At 37.0% G+C, this 27,589-nt stretch overlaps 1 protein-coding gene and 1 long non-coding RNA gene across 12 annotated transcripts in view; one reads left to right on the top strand and one right to left on the bottom strand.

Moving 5' to 3' along the window:
* The window catches only part of CEP128 (centrosomal protein 128), a 457,806-nt gene that overhangs the window by 416,553 nt on the left and 13,664 nt on the right, over positions 1-27,589 (top strand). For 5 of the 9 annotated variants that reach the window (XM_015144274.3, XM_015144272.3, XM_077938781.1 and 2 more), the window contains 2 exons: positions 18,291-18,399; positions 25,755-26,864. In XM_015144274.3, coding sequence (XP_014999760.3) covers positions 18,291-18,399; positions 25,755-25,858 — 213 coding nt within the window. In that variant the 3' untranslated portion in view covers positions 25,859-26,864. Of the gene's footprint in view, positions 1-18,290; positions 18,400-25,754; positions 26,865-27,589 lie in introns of those variants that run through there. The other 4 variants (XM_077938779.1, XM_015144269.3, XM_077938780.1 and 1 more) reach the window with 1 other exon arrangement.
* The window catches only part of LOC106999512 (uncharacterized), a 60,217-nt gene continuing 37,140 nt past the window's right edge, over positions 4,513-27,589 (bottom strand). Inside the window, exons 3-5 of one of the 3 annotated variants that reach the window (XR_013395392.1) lie at positions 25,747-25,854; positions 18,251-18,372; positions 4,513-5,343 (exon numbers count right to left, since the gene is read on the bottom strand). This is a non-coding gene — a long non-coding RNA (uncharacterized LOC106999512). The remainder of the gene's footprint in view (positions 5,344-18,250; positions 18,373-25,746; positions 25,855-27,589) is intronic. The other 2 variants (XR_001446370.3, XR_013395393.1) reach the window with 2 other exon arrangements.

The following is a 27,589-nucleotide window of genomic DNA, read 5'->3' as shown; positions in this document are numbered from 1 at the left end:
CAGGATTTTGAGCAGGACCATCATCCCCAATTGTGAGAGCATCAAATGTAATATTGTCTTAAGTTGACCAAGCTAACTGGACAAAGCCTGATCTAAAAGCTTATATTTAGAATTCATTTCAAAGCTGAATCTAACACAACATTTTCTCTGTCTTGGTAGACAAGAAAAGCATTTCATGGCCTCTCTTTCATCAAGCCTAATTGGGTTTCTGTAGGACATACAGGCTTCCTTCCTGGTTCAGCTGTTTCAAATAGAACAGAATGTTCAAAAGTCAGCCAGTAACACAGCATCACTCATTTGAATTCACAGAGGAGCATGGTTTTATCCAAGACATCGCCATTTATTACCTTTATCCATACTAAATATATGGTTTTAATTAACATTAGAATTTTTTAGTAAAATTGCAGAAGGCATGTTTATTCTCCATTCTTCTTCCCCTTGAAAGAAAAGTCATGATTTTTAACTTGTAGTTGAAGAGTTAGTATACAGTTTCTTTTTAAACAAACAGATGTTTTATGGGATAAGATGAGGTAGGTGAGGAAGCATTAATAATGGCTTTCGGCAGAGTCCATGGAAGCAGAGTTTGCCAAAGCCCTGTCATATTTGTTCAGTGTAAGCACGTGTGTGATATAAGTACATTTTTTGTTCCTTGAACTCATTTCTCTCTCATTGAATCTTTGTGATTTGTTTATACCTTGCTCACAGCAATTAATGGCTGTTAGCACTTTCTCAGGTCAGCTATTTCTGTACATATCTTAAATCTTCTACAACAGTAGCTTCTAAAGCATGCTATGTATAATTCCTAGTACAATTCAAGATTGTAGGTGATGTATAAACATTTTTATTTTAATGACTATAAAAATATATCACTAATGGATTATTACATTGATTTTTACAGATATTGCTTAGGAATAGTAGTGGCAACCATGGGAGAATTTGAGAGAGCATTAACCCTACAATACTCCAGTTATCTCATTTATAACTACTCCATGCTTTGATAAGAAGTCATATGTAAACTAATATGCAAATACAGCTCTGTGCTTCTCTCCATCCTTTAAGCCTCCCCTATACAGAGATTTAGAGTGCAAGGTTAACTTTTAAGTAAATGTAAGAGAAAACAGTAGTAAAACTATAGGTGAATATTGATGTTAGGGAAATGCTCTTCTACTAGATTGTATGGGCTTTTGAAGGCAAGCACTGCCTTGACTCCAGAACACACAGTGAGTGTACAACACATGTTAAATTGGTGATTTTAAAAACTTTTAAAAAATCATTTTCTAGTTTCAGCCTTTCTAAAATTCTAACAAAAATTTAATTGCTATTTTTGCAGTAAAGATTACATGACACATTTAAAACCTTACAGGCAATCAAATCATGCTGAAATATGAAGATATGTTTATTCTCTTGAAGTGGTCAAGACTAACCTGCTCGCCATATTTAACTAGTCAATTTCATCCTGCTCTTCAAAAATTAAACAAAAGGTTGCCAGTTGAATTGGTATTTTTTTCTTTGTTACAAAATCTGAAATTTGTAATGGATCTAAAGTGCTTATTCAGAAATCAACATGGGTACTTAGATGAGCATATTAATATTTTAACCTATTAGAGCCGCACTTTATCAAACCCAATTCCCTTAGCAAGCCACATGCTTTTACCCTTCCCAATAATCTACTCCACAAAAATATTAAGAAAAGAAAGATTGTGAACACATGTAACTATATAAGCCATTTTTAATCATCTCTAATTCAAAATTCTAGGTACTAAATACCTAAGAAAAACCAATTAAATTTATTAGTTTTTAACAAACATCATGATATATTCATCCAAACAATGATTGTTTCATTTAAAATAGTCACTTTAAGGCCGCGTGTGGTGGCTCATGCCTATAATCCCAGCACTTTGGGAGGCTGAGGCGGGCAGATCACGAGGTCAGGAGATCGAGACCATCCTGGCTGACATGGTGAAGCCCTGTCTCTACTAAAATTACAAAAAAAAAAAAAAAAAAATTAGCTGGGTATGGTGGTGGATGCCTGTAGTCCCAGCTACTCAGGAGGCTGAGGCAGGAGAATGGGGTGAACCCGGGAGGCAAAGCTTGCAGTGAGCCGAGATCGTGCCACTGCACTCCAGCCTGGGTGACAGAGCGAGACTCCATCTCAAGAAAAAAATAAATAAATAAATAAAAACCAATAAAGTCACTTTAAAAGACTAAGCACTGATTCCTATGAACCATCATTAAAAACATCTTCACACCCCTCCCTTTAATTTCTTATGTCAATGGCACATCTTTTTGAGTATGCTTGTTTGTGGCAAATTTTTATCCACTATGAGTGGATTTGGTTTCTGAAAATGGATTAAAGTCATGTGAAGCCAAGTCTGAAGTAAGTAAAAAGAAAAAAAATTGAGTAAAATCTTTTCATTATTGACACACTAGGAATATCTAATTTCATACAATAAAACATCAATTAGATATTAGTCCTATTATGAAAACTAGTCAAAGAGACTCAAATGGATTTATCTAGAGGACTATTTTCATAAATCTGTTAATATGGTAGATGAGTGTTGCTTTGGTTTTTTTTTTTAGATGGAATCTCACTCTGTCATCCAGGCTGGAGTGCAGTGACGGTCTTGGCTCACTGCAACCTCCGCCTCCTGAGTTCAAGCAAGTCTCCTGCCTCAGCCTCCCAGGTAGCTGGGATCACAGGCATGTGCCACCATGCCTGGCTAATTTTTGTATTTTTAGTGGAGATGGGGTTTCACCATGTCGGCCAGGCTGGTCTGCAATGCCTGACCACAGATGATCTGCGATCTTCCACCTCCCAAAGTGCTGGGATTATAGGTGTGAGCCACTGTGTCTGGCTTGCTTTGGGTTTTTAATATTGTTGTATCAATTTGGATTCCCAATGGTAAATTTGCATAGTTTGCATAGTTAAAAGTACTGGTTGTTCACTGTTTCTGTCTGGATAGATTAGAATTATACAATGTTAATGCTGAGAGGACTCAGAGATGATCTGGTGCAGCCCCGTAATTTTTTTACATCAAGACACTGAGAATGTCAGAGCAGTAATCTCCTGTTTCCCAGCTTCCACCACAGCAAACTTTAATTTCTGCACTTTGGTCAAGAAATGATCATCATATGACCATTTATTGAGTTCTTTAGTGTAGATGGCACAGTGCTAAATTGTGGAGTATTTGTATGGGTAGATGGAAAAATGAGTAGATGGAAAGATGGGTAGATGGAGACAATCATAGCCTCACCCTCTTGGAAGTTAAAATGTAAAATAGCAGCCACACAGATGGAGATATGGAGGGCAGACTTTGAGTAAAACATCTGCCCAGATTAAACTTTCAGATAGGAATAAAGTAGTTTACTGAGGAAGAGATTAAATTTTCTTGAGCACTGATAGAGAACTGGGAATTCAGAGTAGGGCAGAAATGGAGGGACAGTGCATTATTAGGCTAGAGACAAATTCAGGAAAATATTTTTGCCAGGGAATCTGAAATACATACGTGTTTGTTCCTTCTCTCCAGGGGAAGGGCTGGACAAATTAAAATTTTAAAAAATTAAATGTATCATTTGTCTCATACACTTTGAACTTATAATATTCCAGAGAGAAAAATACTTGGTGGGTATCATTAAATATTCATCATTAGAGATCAGTTTAGCAAAGACATTTAGTCAGGTTGGAACAGCTTTTTAAAAACCAATTACAATGTGGGTTATGAAAGAGAAGTGGAAGAAACCCAGGAAAAATATTAGAAAATGCAAGTCCCTTCACCCAGTGGAACTTTTGCAGAGATTTCTGGCTAACTAGTTTGTTGAGACTTAGGACGGCAATGAAAATAGGTCCTTGTGCTAAGTATATAAGAATTGGTAAGAAGCAAAAGCTGAGATCATTAGAATTGCAAAGAATGTTCCTTTTTAACAAATATTTCCTTTTTAATACTTAAGCTTTTGGTGCAAAGATAGCTAGGAATTGGAAACATTCATTTTATGGTCACCTTATAAAATTTACTTTTATAGAAGTTCCACAAATTAATTATCAGTATAGAATTAGAGGAGATGACAGTTTTGTTTTGTTTTGTTTTTTATATTCTGTTATGTTGATTGTTCAAAGCATTTTGAAATATTTTTATTTGAGGGTTAACTTGGGTTAGGGTTAACTTGGCTAGTTTTGTTTCGAGGTAATATAAAAAATTCTGACAATATTTTGTAGACTTATATTAGAACTTAAAGATATAATAGAGTTAAACCTCCTCATTTTCCAAAAGTGAAAGAAAGAAATGTGAGTGATTGAATCATGAATAAGTCAACAATTGTAAAGGGAAGGAATAACAGTCATAAATGTGCGTTCTCCTATTAACAGTGTCAAAATATATGAAGAAAAAACTGATAGAATTGTAAGGAAAAATAGTCAAATCCATAATTATAGTTGGAGATTTCAACATTCCTTTTTCAGCAATTTATAAAACAGTAGGCAGAAAGTCAGTAAAGATACAGAAGACTTGAACAATACTATTAACCAAGTAAATTTAATTGACATTTATAGAATACTTCCCCCAAAACAGCTAATTACACATATTTTTCATGTACACATTGAATATTTCCCAAGGTAGACTATATTCTGAGTCATAATGAGAGACAGGGCTACGTGGATTTCCTAGGCTGACTAAGAATCCTTAAGCCTAGTTGGGAAGGTGACCGCATCCACCTTTAAATACGGGGCTTGCAACTTAGCTCACATCTGACCAATCAGGTAGTAAAAAGAGCTCACTAAAATGCTAATTAGGCTAAAATAGGAGGTAAAGAAATAGCCAATCATCTATCACCTGAGAGCATGGGGGAGGGACAATGCTCAGGATATAAACCCAGGCATTCGAGCTGGCAATGGCAACCCCCTTTGGGTCCCCTCCCATTGTATGGGAGTTCTGTTTTCACTCTATTAAATCTTGCAACTGCATGTTCTTCTGGTCTGTGTTTGTTACGGCTGGAGCTGAGCTTTTGCTCGCCATCCACCACTGCTGTTTGCTGCGGTTGCAGACCCGCCACTGACTTCCACCCCTCTGGATCTGGCAGGGTGTCCACTGCGCTCCTGATCCAACGAGGTGCCCATTGCCACTCCCAATCAGGCTAAAGTCTTGCCATTGTTCCTGCATGGCTAAGTATCCTGGTTCATCTTAATCAAGCTGAACGCTAGTTGCTGGATTCCACGGTTCTCTTCTGTGACCCACGGCTTCTAATAGAGCTATAACACTCACCACATGGCTCAAGATTCCATTCCTTGGGATCCATGAGGCCAAGAACCCCAGGTCAGAGAACAAAAGGCTTGCCACCATCTTGGGAGCTCTAAGAACAAGGACCCCCCCAGTAACAATAAAACAAATTTCAATAAATTTAAAATGATTGAAATTATACAATATATGTTGTCTGTCCACAACAGAATGAAATTAGAAATTAATAACAGAAAGAGACCTAAAAATTTCCCAAATATTTAGAAGTTAAACATGATACTTCAAATAATCCATGGATGTGTCAAAATCAAAAGGAAAATTAGAAAATATTTTACCTATATAAAAATTAATACACAATTTATCCAAATTTGTGAGATCACCTAAAAAGTGCTCAGAGGGAAATCTGTAACATGAAATGTGTATATTACAAAAGAAAAAATGTTTCAAATCAATAGTCTGTGCTTCCATTGTAAAAAACTAGAAGACCAAGAGCAAATTAAACCCAAAGTAAGTAAAAGCAAGGATACAGTACATTTAAGATCAATGAAATTAAAAAAATAAATAAATTACCTAAAAGCAGATTCTTCGAAAAAATCGATAAGAATTAAAAATCTCTAGCCAGACTGATTAGGACAAAAAAGAGAAGATACGGCCGGGCGCGGTGGCTCATGCCTGTAATCCCAGCACTTTGGGTGGCCGAGGCGGGCGGATCACAAGGTCAGGAGATCAAGACCACGGTGAAACCCCGTTTTTACTGAAAATACAAAAAATTAGCCGGGCGCGGTGGAGGGCGCCTATAGTCCCAGCTACTCAGGAGGCTGAGGCAGGAGAATGGCCTGAACCCGGGAGGCGGAGCTTGCAGTGAGCCGAGATTGAGCCACTGCACTCCAGCCTGGGCCACAGAGCGAGACTCCGTCTCAAAAAAAAAAAAAGAGAGAGAGAGAGAGATACAAATGGCCAATATTAGGAATGAAAGAAGAACATTACTACAGCTCCTAATGATATTAAAAGAATAATCAGGGGGAGGAGGCATAGCAAGATGGTCAAATAGAACCCTCCAGCAATTGTCCCCCTATCTCTCTCTCAGGAAAACCAAATTGAACAACTAACTATCCAGACAAAAAAGCACTCCTATATGAATCAAAATTCAGGTGAGCAATCACAGCATCTGGTTCTAACATCATATCAAGGAAAAAGGCACTGAAGAGGGTAGGAAAGACTATCTTGAATTGCCTACATTTCCCCACTCCTCCTCCATCCTCTGGCAGCAGTCATGTGGTGGGAGAGAGAATCTGTGTGTTTTGGGAAGAGAGAGAACAGTGATTGTGGAACTTTGCATGGGAACTCAGTGCTACCCTGTCACAGTGGAAAGCAACACAAGTCAGAATTTAGTCATGCCCATGGAGGAAGCATTTAGACGAGCACTAGCCAGAAGGGAATCATCCATCCTGATAGTTGGAATCGGAGTTCTAGCTAGACCCATCACTATGGACTAAAGCTCTCTGGGATCCTAAATAAACTTGAAAGGCAGTTTAGCCACAAGGACAAGCCTGGTACCGTGCTGGGCTTGGAGCCATTGGCGTGACCTAGTAAGACAATAGCCAGGGCTATCAAGGGAGTGCTAGCATCACCTATCCCCCAACTAAGGCAATACAGCTCAAAGCTCCAGGAGACACTCCTTCCTTCAGATTTAGTTGGGGAAAGGAGAAGAGTAAAGAGGACTTTGTTTTGCAACTTGGGTATCAGCTTAGCCATAGTAGAATAGGGTACCAGGCAGAGTCCTGAAGCCCTCATTCCATGACCTAGCTCCCAGATAACATTTCTAGACACATCCTGGGTCAGAAGGGAACCTGCTTTGTTGAAGAAAGGACCCAGTCATGACAAGATTTAACACCTGCTGACTAAAGAGCCTGTAGGTCTTGCACACCTGTAATCCCAGCACTTTGGGAGGCTGAGGTGGGCGAATCACCTGAGGTCAGGAATTCAAGACCAGCCTGGCTAACATGGTGAAACCCCGTTTCTACTAAAAATACAAAAAAATTAACCGGGTGTGGTGGTATACGCCTGTAATCCCAGCTGCTCAGGAGGCTGAGGCAGGAGAATTGCTTGAACCCGGGAGGTGGAGGTTGCAGTGAGCTGCCATCGCACCATTGCCCTCCAGCTTCGGCAACAAAAGTGAAACTCCATCATTTAAAAAAAAAAAAAAAAACCCTAAGTGGTACCTAGGCAGTACTCGCCACAGGCCTTAGGTAAGACCCAGGCCTGTGCTAGCTTCAGGTGTGACCCAGCACATTCTCAGCTGTAGTTGTCACAGGGAAAGACTTCCTGCTTGAGAAAAGGAAAGAGAAGAGTAAAGGGGACTTTGTCTTGCAGCTTGGGCAACAGCTCAGGCACAGTGGGGATGCTGATTCCAGGTCTTGGCTTCTGGACAACATTTCTGAAATAGCCCTAGACCAGTTAGGAGCCTGTTACCCTGAAGGGAGAGACCCAGGCCTGGCAGCATTCACTACAAGCTGAATGAAGAGCCCTCAACATTATCTGGTTGACAGTTTGTTGAGTGAACATCGGTAGTAGTTAGGCAGTACTCATCATGGGCCTGGGACTATGGTGGCCACAGAGAGAGACTCTTTCTTCATGAGGAAAGAAGAGTGAAAAGTAGGAAGGACTTTGTCTTCTGGCTTGTGTGTCAGCTCAGCCTCAGTAGAATAGAGCAGCAAGTAGATCCCTAAAGTTTCCAACTCTGGACCGTGGCTCCTGGATGGCATTTCTGGATCTGCCCTGGGCTGGGGCAGAGCTCACTGCTCTGAAGGAAAGGCCACAAGCATGGCTGGATTCACTACCTGCTAACTGGAAAAGCTACAGGCCTTGAGTGAACATGACCAGTAGCCAGGAGTTAGTCACATGGACCCAGCAGAGTCCTAGTGGTGATGGCCACAGGGATGTTTCTGTCACCTCTTCCCCATCTCCAGGCAGCTTATCATGGAGAGAGAGAGTTCATTGATTTGGCAGACATTAGAGGAAGAGAACAAGAGACTGCCTGGTAACCCAGGGAATTCTCATGGATCTTATTCAAGACCACCAGGCAATACCTCTATAAGTCTGCAAGAGTCACAGTGATACTGGGCTTCAGGTGCCGTTTAATGCAGACAAAGCTGCAGTGACCAAAGACTTAGATCACAACACTCAATTCCCTTTGAATACTTGGAAACCCTTCTCAGAAAGGATGGATCCAAACAAGCCCAGACTGCCAAGGCTACAATAAATACCTAACTCTTTAGGGCTCAGACACTGACAAATATCCCCCAGCATCAGAACCATCCATGAAAACATGCCCTCACCAAACAAACTAAACACACCAGGGACCAATCCTGGAGTGACAGAAATATGTGACTTTTAAGAGAATTAAAAATAGCTGTTTAAATAGCACCACAAAATTCAAGATAACACAGAGACGGAATTTAGAATCCTATTAGATAAACTTAACAAAGAGATTGAAATAATATTTAAAAATCAAGCAGAAATTCTGGAGCTAAAAAATTTAATTGACATACTGAAGAATGCATGAGTCACTCAAAAGCAGAATTGCTTAAGCAGAAGAAATAATTAGTGAGCTTAAAGACAGGCTATTTGAAAATATATAGTCAGAGGAGACAAAAAAAAATAAAAAATAATGAAGCATACCAATAAGATCTAGAAAATAGCCTCTGTTGATGAAAAGAGTCAAACTTTGTAAAATATTTGAAGAGATTTATTCTCAACCAAATACGAGTGACCTTAGCCCATGACACAGCCCTTAGGAGGGTCCTGACAATATGTGCCCAAGGTGGTTGGGGTACAGCTTGGTTTTATATATTTTAGGGAGGCATGAGACATCAATCAAATACATTTGAGAAATACATTGGTTTGGTTCAGAAAGGTGGGACAACTCAAAGCAGGGGCTTCCAGGCTATAGGTAAATTTAAACATTTTCTGGTTGACAATTAGTTGAGGTTGTCTAAAGACCTGGGATCAATAGAAAGGAAATATTCAGGTTAAGATAAAAGATTGTGGAGACCAAGGTCTTTTTGAAGTCTTATAGTGGCTGCCCTTAGAGACAATAGATGACAAATATTTCCTATTCAGATCGTTAAAGGGTGCTAGACTTTTAGTTAATCTCTTCAGGATTGGGAGGGCCTGAAGAAAAAGATCTAGCTATGTTAATAGAGATTCTTTACAAATGCAGTTTTTCCCACACAAAGGATGGCTTTGCAGGGCCATTTCAAGATATGGCAGAAAAACATGTTTTGGGGTAAAATATTTTTATTTTCTTCCTTGTATTGTAATGCTATGCCAGAGTCAGATTGGAAAGTAAGTCATGATATATAGAATTAAATAAAACCCATGATGAGAATTTATAGTTTGTAGGGCACAACTCCCCAGACCCCTTAGACAGGAATTTGGGCAAGATTAAAAAATAGAGCTTAGTCTTCACCTCAAAAGGACAGATACAAGAGTTATTGGCCTTAAAGAGGAGCTAGAGAGAGAGATTGGAATAGAAAGTCTTTCAATGAAATAATAACAGAGAACTTTCCAAAACTACAGAAAGATATAAATATTTAAGTACAAGAAGGTTATAGAACACCAAGTAAATTTAACCCAAATAAGACCACCTCAAAACATATAACTCCCAAGGGTCAAGTATTAGGAAAAAAATTAAAAGCAACAAGATTAAAGAAACAAATTATATACAAAGGAGCTCCCATCCATCTGTCAGCAGACTTTTCAGTGGAAATCTTACAGGCCAGGAGAGACAGGCATGACATATTTAAATTGCTGAAGAAATACAACTTTTATGCTAGAATAGTATATCCAGGAAAAATATACTTCAAATGTGAAGCGGAAGTGAAGACTTTCCCAGACAAACAAAAGCTGAGGGTATTTATCAACACTAGACCAGTCCTATAACAAAAGCTAATGGGAGTCCTTCAATCTGACATAAAAGGATGTTGACAAGCAATACTATATCACTTGAAGGTACAAAACTCACTGGTAATGGTAAGTACACAGAAAAATCTGAATATTATAACACTGTAATTACAGTGTAGAAGGTACTCATGTCTTCAGTAGAAAGACTAAAAGATAAGTCAATCAAAACTAATAATAAATACAACTCTTCAGGGCATAAATAGCATAAGATAAAAATAGAGACAAAGAAATTTAAAAGTGGGAGGGGTGAAGTTAAAGTGTTTTTATTAGTTTTCTCTTTGCTTGTTTGTTAGTTTGCTTGTTCTTGAAGTGTTATCATTAGTTAAAAATAACATGTTATTTGCAAACCTCATGATAACCTTAAATCAAAAAACCTACAACAGATACACAAAAAATAAAAAGCAAGAAATTAAAACATACTACCAGAAGAAATTGCTTTCACAAAAAGGAAGACAGGAAGAAGACGACCAGAAAACAAACATAAAATGAATAACAAAATGACAGGAGTAAGTTCTTGCTTATCAATAGTAACAGTGATTGTAAATAGACTAAATTCTCCAATCAGAAGACACAGAATGACTGAATGGATTGAAAAAGGAAACAAGACCCAATGGTCTGTTGCCTACAAGAAACACACTTTACCTATAAGACATATGTTGACTAAAAATAAAGGGACGGAAAATGATACTTCATGCAAACAGAAACCCAAAACAGCAGCAGTAGCTATACTTACGTCAGAAAAAATAGATCTCAAAGCAAAAATCTATAAAAAGAGACAAGGTTATCATGTAATGATAAAGAGGTGCATTCAGCAAGAGGATATAACAATTGTAAATATATATGCACCCAACACTGGAGTTCCCAGATATATAAAGCCAATATTATTGGAGCTAAAGAGAGAGATAGATGCCAATACAATAATAGCTGAAGACTTCAACACCCCACTTTCAGCATTGGATAGATTGTCCAGACAGAAAATCAACAAAGAAGCGTAAGACTTAATCTGTAGTATAGACCAGATGAACCTAATAGATATGTACAGAACATTTCATCCAGTGGTTGCAGAAGACATTCTTCTCCTCAGCACATGGATCGTTGACAGGGATAGACTATATGTTTGGTCACAAAACAGTTCTTTAAAAATTCTTTAAAGAACTTCTTTAAAAAAAGAATTTCTTTAAATATTCAAAAAAATTGAAAGACCAAGTATCGTATCTGACCACAAGGGAATAAAACTAGAAATCAATTTGGAAACTATACAACCACATGGAAATTAAACAGTATGCTCTTGAATGACTAGTGGGTCAATAAAGAAACTAAGAGAAATTTAAAAATTACTTGAAACAAATGAAAATGGAAGCATAACATATCAAAACCTATGGGGTACAGCAAAAGCAGTACTAAGAGGAAAGTTTAGAGCAATAAATGCCTACATCAAAAAAGCAGAAGAACTGCAAATAAAAAACTGAGTGATGCATCTTAAAGAACCAGAAAGCAAAAGAAAACTAAACTCAAAATTAGTAGAAGAAAAGAAATAATGAAGATCAGAGTAGATATAAATGAAAGTGAAATGAAAAAAATACAAAATATCAACTAAACAAAAAGGTTTTTTTTGAAAAGATAAAATTGACAAATCTTTAGCCACAATAAGAAAAAGAGAGAAAAGACCCAAATAAATAAAATCTGAGATGAAAATGGAGACATTACACCTGATACTGCAGAGAGGATCATTAGAGACTTCAATGAGTAACTATATGCCAATAAATAGGAAAGCTTAGATAAAATGGATACATTCTAGACATATACAACCTACTAAGATTGAACTTCCTGAAAACATCCAAAATCTGAATAGACCAATAACAAGTAATGAGATTGAAGCCATAGTAAAAAGGCTCCCAGCAAAGAAAAACCTGGGACTTGATGGCTTCACTGCTGAATTCTATCAAACACTTAAAGAACTAATACCAATCTTACTCAACCTATTTCAAAGAATAGAGGAGGAGGGAATACTTCCAAACTCATTCTGTGAGGCCAGTATTACCCTGACACCAAAACCAGAAGAAGACACATTAAAAAAAAAAAAAAACCCACAGGTCAATATCTCTGATGAACATTGATGAAAAAAATCTCCAACAGAATTCCGGCAAACCAAATTCAATAATCTATTAAAAAGATTATTCATAATAGACCAGGGATGCAAAAATGGTTTAACATACACAAATCCACCAGTGTCATACATCATACCAACAGAATGAAGGACAAAATTCACATGATCATTTCAAATGAAAAAGCATTTGATAAAATTAAACATCCTTCATATTAAAAAGCCTCAAAAAACTCAGGTTTTAGAGGGATTTTAAAAGGAACATATCTCAACACAATAAAAGTCATATATGACAGGCCCACAGCTAGTATTATACTGAACAAGAAACAACTGAAAACCCTTCCTCTAAGATCTGTAAGAAGACAAGGATGCCCACTTTCCCTAGCTGTTAAACATAGCCTTGGAAGTCCTAGTTAAGAGCAATCAGAGAAGAGAAAGAAATAAGGGGCGTCCAAATTGGAAAGGAAGAAGTCAATTATTCTTGTTTGCCGATGATATGATCTTCTACTTGAAAAAATCTAGACTGTACCGAGAAGCTATTAGAACTGTTAAACTAATTCAGTAAATTTGAAGGATACAAAATCTACACACAAAAATTAGTAGCGTTTTTATATTCCAACAGTGGACAATGTGAAAAAGAAATCAAAAAAGTAATCCTATTTACAGTACCCACAAATAAGATACCTAGGAATACACATAACCAAAGAAGTGAAGGATCTCCACAATGAAAACTATAAAACACTGATATGAGAAATTGAAGAGGACACACACACAAAAAATGGAAAGATATTTTATAGTCATGGATTGTAAAAATACTGTTGAAATGTCCATACTACCCAAAGCAATCTACAAATTCAGTGCAATTCATGTGAAAAGATCAATGACATTCTTCATGGAAATAGAAAAAACTATCCAAAAATTTATATAGAACCACAAGACCCAGAATAGCCAAAGCCATCCTGAGCAAAAAGAACTAAGCTGGAGGAATCACATTACTTGACTTCAAATTACACTACAGAGCTATAGTAACCAAAACAGCAGGTTGCTGGCATAAAAACAGACACATAGACCAATGGAACAGAATAGAGAGCCCAGAAACAAATCCGTACATTTACAGTGAACTTATTTTTGACAGAGTTTCCAAGAACATACATTGGGGGAAAAGACAATCTCTTTGATAAATATTACTGTAAAAACTGGATATTTATATGCAGAAAAATGAAACTAGAATGTATATCTCTTATCATATACAAAATTCAGATCAGAATGAATTAAAGACATAGATGACCTCAAATTATGAAGCTACTATAAGAAAAAAGAAACTCTCCAGGATATTGGATTGTACAAAGACTTTGAGGAATACCCCAGAAGTACAGACAACCAAAGCTGGAGAGCTGGAATCACATAAAGTTAAAAAGATTCTGCACATTAAACAAAACAATCAGCCTCATGAAAAGACAGCCCCAGAATAGGAGAACATTTTTGCAAACTATCCATCTAATAAGGGATTAATAACCGTAATACATAAGGAACTCAACTCCATAGAGGATAAAACCTAATAATTTGATTTAAAAACAGGCAAAATATCTGGATAGTCATTTCTCAAAAGAAGATATAAAATGGCAAACAGGTGTAGGAAATGGGCTCAAGATCATTGAGAAATGTAAATCACAATTCTAAGATATCATCTCACCTCAGTTAAAGTGGCTTTTACCCAAAAGACAGGCCATAACAAATGCTGGCAAGGATGTGGAGAAAGAGGAAACCCCATACACTGTTGGTTGGAATGTAAATTAGTACAGCCACTGTGGAGAACAGTATGGAGGAGTTTCGAAAAGCAAAAAGTAGAACTATTAGATGATCCAGCTAGGTATCCCACTTCTAGGTATACAGGGACCAAATGGGAGGTCATTGGATCATGGGGGTGGTTTTCCCCATGCTGTTCTTGTGATGATGAGGGAGTTCTCATGAGATCTGATGGTTTTCAAAGTGGCAGTTTCCCATGCTCGCTCTCTCCTGGTGCCATGTGAAGTAGGCCCTTACTTCCCCTTCTCCTTCCGCCATGATGGTAAGTTTTCTGAGACCTCCCCAGCCGTCTGGAACTGTGAATCAGTTAAACCTTTTTTCTTCATAAACTACCCAGTCTCCGGTAGTTCTTTATCACAGTGTGAAATCAGACTAATACAGGATTATTGCACTCTGTATGCTTGTATCAAAATACCTCATGTACTCCATAAATATACACACCTATTTTGTACCCATAAAAAGGTTTTAAATAATTTTTAACAACGTATGTTTAGTAAATGTTATGAATAACTCTACCAATAAATTTTTCAACTAAAATGAAATTGATATTTTTTAAAGCCTTAAAATGTATCATTCAGTAATTTCAATTCTAGGAATTTATATTAAATACATGAAAATATGGACAAAAGTTTTTATACCAAGATGTTTATAAAATCATTATTTATAACAGAGAATACTGAAATCAATTGTAAATTTTGAACAATATGAGATTAGTAAACTAAAATACTAAATAACCCTAATAATGATAACGATGATCATGATAGAGAAAATTCCTATGAAAAAATAGGAAACAAAATTGTCAACGAAGGTGATCTCCATATAAACAGATATTTATAAGTAAGACCTGGGAAAATGTATCCTTAAATTATGCTAATAAGTTTTTATTTTAAAATATTTGTTGAATAATTTTTCTCCAGAATTTTCCCCATATTTTTAAAATTTGCTAGAATGAAATATGTCAGTGCCATATTTTGACTGTCATATGCCAAGTAGCTGGCTTTATCATTAAAAATTTAAATTAGCCCAGGCACTGTGGCTCATGCCTGTAATCCCAGCACTTTGGGAGGCCAAGGCAGGTGGATCACCTGAGGTCAGGAGTTCGAGACCATCCTGACCAACTAAAAATACAAAATATACAAATTAGCTAGGCATGGTGGTACATGCCTGTAATCCCAGCTACTGGGGGTGCTGAGGCAGGAAGATCACTTGAACCTGGGAGGCAGAGGTTGCAGTGAGCCACGATTGTGCCACTGCACTCCAGCCTGGGCAACTGAGCAAGACTCTGTCTCAAAAAAACAAAAGAGAACAAAAAAGAATAACAAATTATTATTTTTCTCTAAATAGAAAATATATAACCAATGCTTTGATGCCAGTTGACTTTGTTTTAGAAATTTAAAACCATGCCTTTTAGGAAGAATGAATAGTATTTAAATATCTTTGTTTAATTCATCCTTCCTCTGGTAGGCACATTTTGAGGCCACCATGACACCATCTGTTTCAACAAGATACTCAAACCTGTGTCTCTACTCTTTTCCTCTCACTGTCTTTCTCAATTGTGGCATCAGTGAGTAAAATGTGTTTGCTTTCCCTTACTGACCTCTAATCATCAAAGCATCTTTTAGTGGGAAACCATTTATTATGCTTTTCTCTTTCAAAACCATGATTTATATCAAAACCATGATTCAGTGGAGATTTCTAGCATTGGTTGAGATGATAACCCTCTTCTCCATTTATACATCTTCCAATTCCAGCCACACCTGTAGTATGTCACATCTGAACTCCAGTAGCTAGTTTACCTGTCTGTAGTTGCCCAATGTCAGCTCATTCTAAAGTAGTTGTTGGAATACATTTGGGGCATAATGTATATCCTTTCCTTTCTAGAGATCCTGCAGTGAATGACTTCAAGTTTCTTATGAAATTCCCATAATTAGTGAAAATTGAAAATCACTTGGTTAAAAACTTCAGGGTCTTCATCTTAAATCTAGCTAACTTCCTGTATTAGTCTGATCTTGTGTTGCTATAAAGAAATACCTGAGCCTGGGTAGTTTACAAAGAAATTGGCTCACGGTTCTGCAGGCTCTACAGGCATGGTATCAGCATCTGCTTGGCTTTGGGGGAGGCCTCAGGGAACTTTTACTCACGGCAGAAGGTGAAGCAGGCACAGGCACTTCACATGGCAAAAGCAGCAGCAAGAGGTGAGGGGAGGTGCCACACACTTAAAAAACCAGATCTCCCCAGTACTCACTATTGCAAGGACGGCACCAAGCCATGAGGGATCCGCCCCCATGACCCAAACACCTCCCACCAGGCCCCATCGCCAACACTGGGGAGTACACTTCAACCTGAGATTGGGGCATGGGCAAATACCCTAACTATATCATCTCCCTTTGGTACATGAAAGCTAATGATCTTGAACCACCTGAGGATTATGTTCGTGCCTTTGGCTCAAAGTATATGGACCTTTTAAAAACATTTTTTTAAATATTTGCCCTTTCTTTTGCACTTACGTACATTGTATGTGACACAGAAATAAAATATAGTTGGTACTTGGTATAGAGAAGGACAGCTAATTCATCAGATGGTCATGTTACATGAGGCCTTACTCCATGTGGGGACCATATTTTGAGAAATCTTTCTGGGCCACCTAACCCACAGATATGGAATTTTTGCCAACATTTCTTGATGCCTTCATCTCCCTAGAACCCCACTGTTATCCTCAGTTATGGTCTTAACTGGTATTCATACTTCAATCCTGTGCTGCTTCCATTCATTTTCCAAACAGAGGCCCAAGTAATCTTTGGAAAAAAAAATAAAGTTTGTCATCCTTCTCCTTTAATGTCCTGATTGCCTTCTGATTGTACTTTAAAAGAAAAAGAAGTTTCAAATCCTGAGCATGGCCCTGGATCTCACTGTAATCTCTTCCTCCAGGCTCAGTGTACCTAAGCTGTGGGGCCTTCCTCCAGTTCTTGAGACACACCAAGCTCTTTCTCACCTCTGCACTTACTTGAGTCTGGAATTTTATTCCCTGACTGCCCTCCCTGATCCTTCTCCTCACCTTCCGCTTTCTCGTGCCCCACCAATAAATTTTCACCTGGCTGATTTCGTGGATTCACATTCCACATTCAAACATTGCCTTAACTATCACCTCCCAGAGGGGTCTTATCTGAATCCTAAATCTAAACTTGGTTCTTCCTGTAATTACGTGTTTTTATAGCACTTATCATAGTTTTTAATCATGTCATTTGTTTAATGCCTTTCTCTTCTGCAAGCCTGAAGGCTTTCTGACTGTAGACCCCAATGCCTTGCTTTCTCTTAGCCTACCACATAGGTGCCCAATAAATTATTGTGAGTGAATGAATGAATGAGTGAAAGAAGGAAAAAAATCACAAGTATGATAAATAAGTAGGAAACATTCATGGGAAGAAAGTGCAGTTTTACTATTTATCAAAGGAAAGTATATTAAACACCTATTTTAAATCTATTTATTAGTAAAATTATTTAACGTTATAGCTGAGGTATGTGGAGAAGGACACATTCATATAATACATAAGGAGAAGGACCTTTTCTGGGTTCATTTTCATTTACTAAATATTTATTAAATGAGTGAGAGGATGAATATAATCTAGAAAGCAGTCTTCCTAAATGTATTTTAAAACATCAAAATTATTTTTATTGACCCAGTATTTTTTCATGAGAATTCGTCATAAGGAATAGTCCTAGATATGGAAAAGGTTATATGTCTAAAGATATTTCTCACAGTGTCATGTATATGGGTAAAATATTGGAAACCACCTAAATGCCAATAAAATATGGCTGAGTAAAACATAGTATATCCACTGGATAGTATAAGAGTATCTCATAAGCTAAATGTTAGGATAAATAATGACTTCAAAAATGTTTATGGCATAAGTTTAAGTTAAACACAAAGTTTTATAAATTCTATTCATGGGGGAAAAAAGACTGGAAAGAAATATGTCATGCTGCTATAGCAATGGGTGATTTCTCCTTTTTTCCAAATTTTCCTTAACTTGCCCATATTTGATTTTTACAGTGATTATAGTTATATTAAATTGTGCATGTACAACATAGCTTGTATATTAAGATTTAATTTCAGCTTCAGTACATTTAAATGAGTCTTGATCCTTACCTTGTGTAATCATTGAAATGCTGTGCCTTTTTTTCCTTAGAGTGACAGAACCTTTCCAGAAGGTTCCCACACTCATGGGTTAGATCACTCATCGTCTTGGCAGGATCACAGTCGCTTCCTGTCTAGTCCAAGATTTTCATACATGAACTGTAAGTAATTAAGTCCTGTACCCGTTTTTAAATTAGATTTAAGAAAATGCAACACATGGAAAAATTAGTTTAAGACCAGTACATGATAGTGATATTCTTAAGTCTGAGAAAATCCTCATGAATCATACAAAAATTGTTCAAGGATATTCATAATAGTACACAGTTTACTAAAAATATGTAGAATCCCTCCTTTTTGGACTTTATACTTCTCAGAATAACTTAAATAACCACCCAAGGTAAAAATCTTAATTAGGCATATTTTTTGTTTGGAGATTGCTAGTAACTATGGATGAGTGAGTAAAAAATGTTATTTTATAATAAAACTCAAATTATCAAAAAATTGAAGGTCTTTGCAATATAAATGTTGAGAAATATGTAATCTTGTACAAAGAGTAAGAATACTATTACTGCTAGATTTCACTCTGTGAATATTCCGTAAATCTTGATAAATGTCATCAATGTCAACAAGGTAAGAGTCCATTGGCCCAAAATGCCACCTGCCACCATCTATCCCTGCCATCTCCATTCCCTCCTATATGTGGTCTTCAAGGTTCAGCTTATATGTAATTTCCTTACAGAAGCTTCACAGTTTGAAGTGTAGTCTCTGTTATGAGCACCCACAGTGTGCTACAATTTTTCTTTTTATCTTGAGGATAGGAGCAATGCCTGTTTTGTTCACCACTGTTTCCTTGGCACTATATATAGTAGTTGGCAAATAGTAAATACTCAACTAATATTCAATTAATATTAAATTAATATACATGTAAGTTGTTTTTGTTAAGTCCACATTTATCTAAACTTTTGGGATCCAAATGTTATTTAATGGATTCTTATTTAGGAAATAATTTCACTCTTCAGTTTACCATGGGCCTGTAGGATTGTACATTAAATTTGATAATTCTGTCATTTAAAATAGCTATATTGCTCTAAAATAAAATACCAAAATAAGCCACTAGGAAGTAGGTCAAATCCAAGGGTGATAACTCTCATTTTTGCTGGTTTATATTCATGGATTCATTGAATAAATATTTATCAGTTTCTGATAAATGGTTTGGGTTTTCATTATTTCATGATTATTTTATTCTAAATGCAGAGCATTTTTTCTTCCTGTCCTAATCATTTTCCCAAGTGACTTTGTATCTACATAATCCAAGAAGCACCCTTCAATATGGACCTCAAGTTGGTTATGGTACCTCAGAATTTGATGTACACATAGGCCAATTTTCTTTTTCTTTCATATTTAGCAATAGAAAATTTTCTCCAAGTCCTTCTAATATAAACAAGCATGGAGGAGGAAGTAGGGACTTAGCACCATGAAACATCACAGTGTCCCAACTAGTAAGACATTCAAGAGCCTGGAGATAAACAACACCATGATGTGAACACAGAGGTCTTTGTTATACTGCTGTTACTTTTGCCATTATGACCTTCATAAGCCTTCCTAGAAAGGCACCTAGAGGGAAGTGGTTAGAAGACATTAAATGGAAAACATCAAGATTTTTGGAATTGTATTTATTACTATGATAGGCAGTGAAAGAACCTGTATTTAGGTTTTGACACTAGCATTTCATGACCAACTGTGGTCATTTCTTTAATTAAGATACAGTTCTCACAAGCAACGATAGGTTTCTATAGAAATACACTGGCTGAAAAGGAAAGTTAAACAGGAAGAAATATCAAGAGCATAATTGAAAAAGAAAACATTTATTATAGTTTATATTGTAAAATCTAACTGAAAAATTTAGCCTAAAAAGTAAAACTCTTTATTAGTTTAATTAGTAAAAAAATTAATTAATTGATTAAACCATAGCCTTATGTTTTACTATTCTTCTCGTGTACAAGTTTGTTTTATGATTTTCTTCCCAGACTTATCCCCATATTTTCAAAAATACTTTAAAAAATTTAATCATAAGTACCTTGTCATTAATTACTTTCAAGTAATTGAATTATAATTATTTCTAAAAACATATTTATTCTTATGTGCTTTTCTGATAAGCCGTAAGTTTTCTGTTTTTAATAATGGGGCACATTAGCAGTGAGAAACATTAGGATTACCCTGAGTACTTCTTTTTTGTAGCAAAATTTCAGCTCAGTTATAGAAATTGTCCTGTAATTTTTCTTTAATCTCCCTTTAAATTGAAAAATGAAAAAGAAGAGATGCCAGGACCAACAAAGAGGAAAACAGAACTTACAGCAAATGAGTAATAGAGGAAACAGAGGATGTTTTAAAGAATATCATTAATACCCTTTCAGAGATAAGAGAAAATATTATATCCACTAAATTTAACAAGGGCAAAATACTATGAAAAAGGAACACAGACTAAGCAGTGTCAGAATTTTAAAATATAATTTCCATAAAGAAAAAAGAAAACCAGAAAGGTGGAAAACAATGTGAAATAACCACAAAGAAAGGAGAAGAAAAAGAAAAAGAATGGGACAATAGAGAGAAAAGATAAAATTTTTAGAAAATCAATTCAGGAGGGACAATAGATGATTAATGTGAGTCTTGAGAGAACAGAGAAAACAGAACAAGAAGCCAGGAGTGGCCAGGCCCACCCAACAAACAACCACTGACAGCGGCCATGCTGAGATTTTCCTTCGCTCTTTTCCTATATAGATGCCCATGTGCCCGGATCCTGCACCTTCCTCTTTCTTGTTTCACTCCTTTCTTTTGTAAGAGTGATGCAGGACAAGCAAGCCCCAAAATTGAGGCTTAGTCTAGGCGGGTTCTTGGCTTCACCCAGGGAAGAATTCAAGGGCAAGCCGGTGGTGTTAGCAGCAGTTTTTATTGAAGCGTCAGTGTACAGCAGCAGCAGAGGTCCTGCCGCTTACAGAACAGGTCTACCCCATAGACAGCGTGCCCAGAGCAGCAGCCCTGAAGCAGTTCTGCACTCATAGTTATACCCACTTTTAATTATATGCAAACTGAAGGGCAGCTTATGCAAAAATTTCTAGGATGAGGGTAGTAACTTTCAGGTTGTTGGGTGGTCGCCAGGAAAATGGGCAGTAACTTCCGGGTGTTGCCGTGGCAATGATAAACTGACAGGCACACTTGTGGGCGTGTCTTATGGGGAGGTGCTTCTGCTTGAGACCCGTTTTAGCTAGTCCTCAATTTGGGCAGGTATCCAAGCCCTGCCTTTGGAGTCTAGTCCCACCTCCTACCTCTACAGCACACAAAAGAAAAGGAGGTGGGAGGCCGAGGCGGGAGGATCATGAGGTCAGGAGATCGATACCATCCTGGCTAACATGGTGAAATCCCATCTCTACTGAAAATACAAAAAATAAGCCAGGCATGGTGATGGGCGCCGATAGACCCAGCTACCCAGGAGGCTGAGGCAGGAGAATAGCATGAACCCGGGTGGCAGAGGTTTCAGTGAGCCAAGATCATGCCACTGCACTCCCGCCTGCGTAACAGAGCGAGACTCCATCGAAAAAAAAAAAGAAAGAAAGAAAAGGAGGTAAATATTTCTAGTCTTTGTATTTCTAAAAATAGATTTCTTCCATTAACACTTGACTGAAATTTTAGCTGGCTATAAAATTCTAGTTGAAAATGATTTTCTTTCTGAAGTCATTGAACAATTATCCTCCAAAATCCAGTGTTGTTGAAAAATCCTTCATTCATAGATAGAGACTGTCACTCCTTTGAAGTCATCTTCTGCACCTGCTTCCTACCCTACCACATCCTTTCTACTCCTTGCTCCAGGAACTTTTAGGATCTTTTCTTTCGCCCCAGTGAGTTTGTGATGATGTGCCTCAGGGTGGGTCTTGTTTTATTTATTCTTCTAGCTACTTTTAATCTGGACACTCATATTTTTCAGTTCTGCCATAGTGAAGGAAGAAAGGAAAGATTCTATCCAGAAAATTTGCAGGAAACAAACTAAAAACTGATAGATTATCTGATACGATTGAACACTTAAGAAAAAAGACTACTAGTGGACATATGGCAGATCGAACTGAGCACTTAGAAGCACGATGGTCACAGAGAAAGAGCAAATAAAAAGAAATGAAACAAGAGTCAGTTAATAAACCAAGGAGAAAAAAATGAACAAGAAGAGAAATGTTTTCATAGTATACTTACTATGTTTTCATGAGCCATATTTAGTCATAATAATGTAAACAGTCACATAACTAAAAGCTCATATGTAACTATATTGGGAGTATGGGGTGAGGAGAAGGAGGTGAGTGTGGATAATGTCTAAAAATATAAATCAAAAAATAGCAATATAAGCTTCTCCGTGTTTTACAAAAATGAAATAAATACAGAAAATAAAACTAGAAGAGGTGATCATCAGAGCTGACTCTCGGAGTGGGATTGTGGAAATCAGAGAGGTGGAACAAGAAACTCCTGCTTTTCTATGTAACCCTTTGGTATTATCTGATATGTGTATATACACTTTGGCTAAAAATGATTCTTACAAAGACAAGTGTTACTAAGAAAACCCCAGCTTTTATGTCTGACTAGGAAATGTCTAATTTTGTTGTTAAGTTTCAGGTGGAACATGAAAGGTGGGGTTTGGAGTTTGGAGCAGTTGAGATCTGTATGGAGACTTAGGGAGTGGATAGTCATAGGTCCTTAGGCAGACATGAGTTTCTAGGCTCACAGAACAGTCAGCTCCTTACTCTAGTCGGAATTTGTACTGAGTGAGGCCCTTTCGTTTAAGCTGTAGATGCTAAGACATTCATTCTGCTGACTTAGATGCCCTGTCAAACTGTGACCAAACTAAAGCACAGAATCATTGACCATGGAAAAAACAAAGGAAATGGGAAAATACTGCATAATTTGTGGTCTCTGAAGCGATCCAGCATTAATGAAAGTTTGTTTTAAGAAGTAATTTATGTCAGCTTTGTGTAGTTCAGGTCAATTCAAGAAAAGGTAGATTCCTTCTGCCAGGAAGAAGGGAAGAAATGTATAAATTGTAAGTTTATATTGCTATTGGAAATAGGAACACAGAAATCCATTCTTTAAAGCCATGATCACTACCAAATTTATCCTGGCTTGCTGGAAGTTATGGCCATGAGTCAGGACACTCTTTTAGAAGACTTGGATTCCATTACCTTCAGCCTGTAGACAGTGGGGACTTAGTAAGAGAGACACATAATGTCAGCTTTTGAAACTGTCATTTTTGCTTTTCAAAAGTGGCAACTGACCACTAGTCACTATGTATAGCTCCTTTTAGACTAAAGAAACACAACTCCAGGACAGAGCCATCACATCCCAGGACTGGGACCAGACCAGATTTCACTGAGGTCCAGAGTAATCTGACGACTTCTAGAAATCTCTCGTTTTTTAAGACTGAAATGCTTAATCTTTGTGGAGTTGGTGTCTCCAAACCAGATTTTAAAAATAAATGCATATTATAAATTTCCTGTAAATCTAAAACTATTCTAAAACAAAATGTTTGTTAAAATAAATGAACCAAAAAGGAAAGAATTGTTATTCTTCATGGGGAAAATATGTTATCTAAGGATTAGTATAGGAGTTGGAAGTGAATTTTACATATTATTTAAATTTGATATTCTTAGAAAAGCAAATTAATGAAAGATGCTTAAAAATACTATTTCACTTTCTTACCTCAGTATACATTCCTCTAAAAAGAAAAGTTAGTATTCTCACTTTGTGTTTTGAGGTGCTTAATGGTAGTTTAAGTCCCTGGGGTGAAAAATAATTTATCCACAGCAAGAATAGCACACTATTTTCGTTTCTGTGTTATACTTCAAGGTCCACCTGGTTAACTGTGAAGATACTTCATATGTAGCCTGTCCTCAGCCTTGTAGAATAAAATGCCAAAGATCAATGGCAATGAAAACACTAGGACACTGATAAAGGCAATAAAATCGTTTCTTGTCCATTAAAGGATTTAATTCTCTGAAAGTGCAGTCTCTCTGTGTCTCTCATTTTACAGGTTTATTTTATGTGACTGTGGTTCAGGTATTTTTTACTGATCGGTTAAATGCCGGATATTTTTAAATAACTGAATTCTGATTTTTGCAAGTTGACAAGGTACTCTCTAGAGGCACTCCAGAAACCAGCTAGAAAATCCCCAGTTGGCTGTCATTTAAAAATCCCTCAACCATATTCACTTGTTCAACCAGTATTTACTAGAAGGCTGTGCGCTATGTCCAGTGTTCAGTTCTGGAGGATACAGTAGTGAACAGGACAGGCAAGGTCATCTCATGGAGAAACAGGTAGCGAGCAAGTAAACAAATAATTTAAAACGGTGATTGGTGCTATCAAGGTGAAATGACAGAAGGTACCTGAAACAGGAGCACTCATTTAGATTGATGATCAGGATCTGCCTTCCCGAGGAGGTTACAGCTGAAACCCGAATGGCAAGAAGCAGCAGCTGAGTTGAAATTGGATGGGAAGCGTCTTCCTGATAGTGGGGGCAAAAAGTACAAAAGCTCCGGAGAAGAAAGGGACATGGTCTCCTAGAGATACAGGCTACTGAGCGAGTGAGGGAGAGGGTGCAGCCACAGTCAGATGTGTGGATTTTATTCTGAGTTCACTGGGCGACAGTTAAGGGCAGGCTGAGGGAGTCACGCAGAAGAATGACATAATTTGATTGACTTTTCAGAAAGGTGACTGTGGTTGTGGTGTGGAGAAAGGATCGTAAGGGAGCAAGAAGTAAACAGAAAGAGAGAAAATGGTGACTTGGGGGCTGTGATGAGAGTAATGGGGATGGTGTGAATCACGACTCAGGTGAAATTGGTAGGGAGAGTCATTAGAGCTCACTCTTAAACTGAATGGATGGGTCGGACAGGACAAAGGAAGAGAGGAACCACGGTTTGAGAAACTGGGCAGATGGGCGTATCATTTTTCAAGTTGGAGAAGAGTAAGGAATGAGCAGGCATCAGAGAGTAGAGAACGGGAGAGATTTCACACAGACAGTTGGATACAGGCATCTATAGCTCAGACGAGGGGTAGGAGATAGTAAAAGAATCGTACACTCAGACTCCAGGTTACTTTCAGTAGACTAGAAGTTGTAACAAAGAGGATTCCATAAAAAGGAACCCTTAAGATTTCTGCCTCTAAAATTCTGTGCGAGTGTGCATATGTGTGTGTGCGTGCACCCATGTGTGGTTTATATCATTGTATCCTGACGAAGCACACACTTTTTACTCTCAGGTATTCTTCAAATAAAAGAAAAATTTTAATTCTCATGTGTTTTTTTTTTAAATGTCATAAATTGGATGTATTTATTCTTAGGTTGAAGGTATCTTAGTCCCTGTGAAGTTTAATTATAGAAAACTAGATCAAATACCATGATACATTAACTACCTTCTGCAAAATTAATTTTTTAGGCCAGTTTTATATTCACCTAGGTTTATTTCTCTTTTTCTTCTTACCTTGCCAGCATTTACCAAAAGAACTGTTGCTCCAGATTCAGCTTCAAACAAGGAAGATGCCACAATGAATGGAACAAGTTCACAATCCAAAAAAGAGGAATATGAGAGCTAAAAAAACAAATGTAATTTGTTATTTTACATGAGTGTTTTACAAACAATAACATCTCTATTCTTACAGCAATTTGGCCCAGATTATCTAACAGACATACCTGCAACTTTGGCTCTTTGGTATTGCCAAACATTGACAAAAGTGACAATACTGTTGGTTCTTGTAAATGGTAAACCAGTCCAAATAATATCAGCTCATGAATGATGTGCAGCTAATTTATTTGCAACTTTTACTAGCACAGAAAGAATGATATTTTTTTCACTTTGTATTTTCCTTTTTCAAGTGTGGTCAGTCACATTTTCCCAACCAAAATTTGGATTTCTAATTGAGGCCTTTCAAAAATTACTGGCTAAAAAGAAGGAAAATGAGTTACCCTTGAGGCAAAAGTTGCCAGCACTTTAGATTCAGGGAGCATTTATATACAACTGATTTTTTGAAAAATGCTTTCTCCCTAATAAATTATCATGTGTTATAACATGTCATGGAGATGTGCATATATAACATTAGACAGGCCACTTTATAAATGCTCAGGACTTTTATATCCATCATCTCAGCAGTCCACAACTACATACAGTAGCTGAAAATTATTTCCAATCATCCATTTTTAATAGCAATAAAGAATTCATAAATGATATCTGAACTGTTGAGCACTGTGAAGAATTCATAGCACAATTTATTTATTTGTCTTTTTGTGGCCAAATATCCTACTGTGATCACTTCAGTCATATCCTGGACCGTCTTTGGTTTACTGTGACTAAAATCATAGCACCAAACTCCTTTGTCCATGAGATATGTATATAATCTTGTATAATTTGGTACTATCTGCTTCTACCATCCCAACTTTTTTCATCAAAGTGTTTAAGAACATATTCCCTTTACGTGCTGATCTCCTAGTGGAGAAAGATTTATAGTAAATGCTAAGTAATAGTAAACTTTCAGGAACTGAATCCTACTGGGTCATGGATTCTGCACAGACAAGGACAATAAAGCAATACCTTTGTAATATGCATTACTATTTTGTGTTCGTTAAAGTACACTTGCTCGTTAGAGTTCTCACATTTCATAAAGATTCTTTCGCTCAAGATATGTTGTCCTAACTTACCGTATTTGATGGTACTGAAGAAAAAAATGGCAACCTCTTTCCATGAAATTGAATGCAACTCTTCCTATAGAACATGAAGATATCTCATATCCAAAAATTGCATAACACAAGCTATGTAACCTGAGAGTATAGCTATGCATCTTTATCATTTATGCATTTTAAAAATCTTTTGAGTTCTTACTATATGCCAGTCATTGTGCTAGGAGGAAAAAATGAGATACAAAAACAGGTATGCACGTCGCAAAGTTTGGTTGGCATTAGGAATTACATGAAAACAGGAGTGATTTGTTCAGGGTAGCTGGAGAAATTTGGGGTTAGACAACGTTAAACAGATTTGGTTTTCTTTTATCTAACTTCAGGAATTCTCAGAGCAATGTAATGTACTAATGAGCATTACGAGGATTTATTAGGAGTATCCCATGCAGTGTGACTCACAGTCCTGGTGATCCATATAAACTATATCACTGTATGGTAATATTTAAAGTATTGAGAATTTATTTCCATTGATGGTTTGACCAACATCAAAATATTTTATCTCCCTGGTCCTAAATAACCAGCAGAGAAGAATATACGAGGGAAAATCAACAGGTTTTATTTAAATCCTATGGATAAATGTTAGTTAAATAACTTTT

The sequence above is a fragment of the Macaca mulatta genome, chromosome 7 (assembly GCF_049350105.2).
Source record: "Macaca mulatta isolate MMU2019108-1 chromosome 7, T2T-MMU8v2.0, whole genome shotgun sequence".
In the NCBI taxonomy this organism is placed as follows: domain Eukaryota; kingdom Metazoa; phylum Chordata; class Mammalia; order Primates; family Cercopithecidae; genus Macaca; species Macaca mulatta.
The sequence above is the reverse complement of the archived record's forward strand: the minus strand, read 5'-3'. Positions and strand labels throughout refer to the sequence as shown.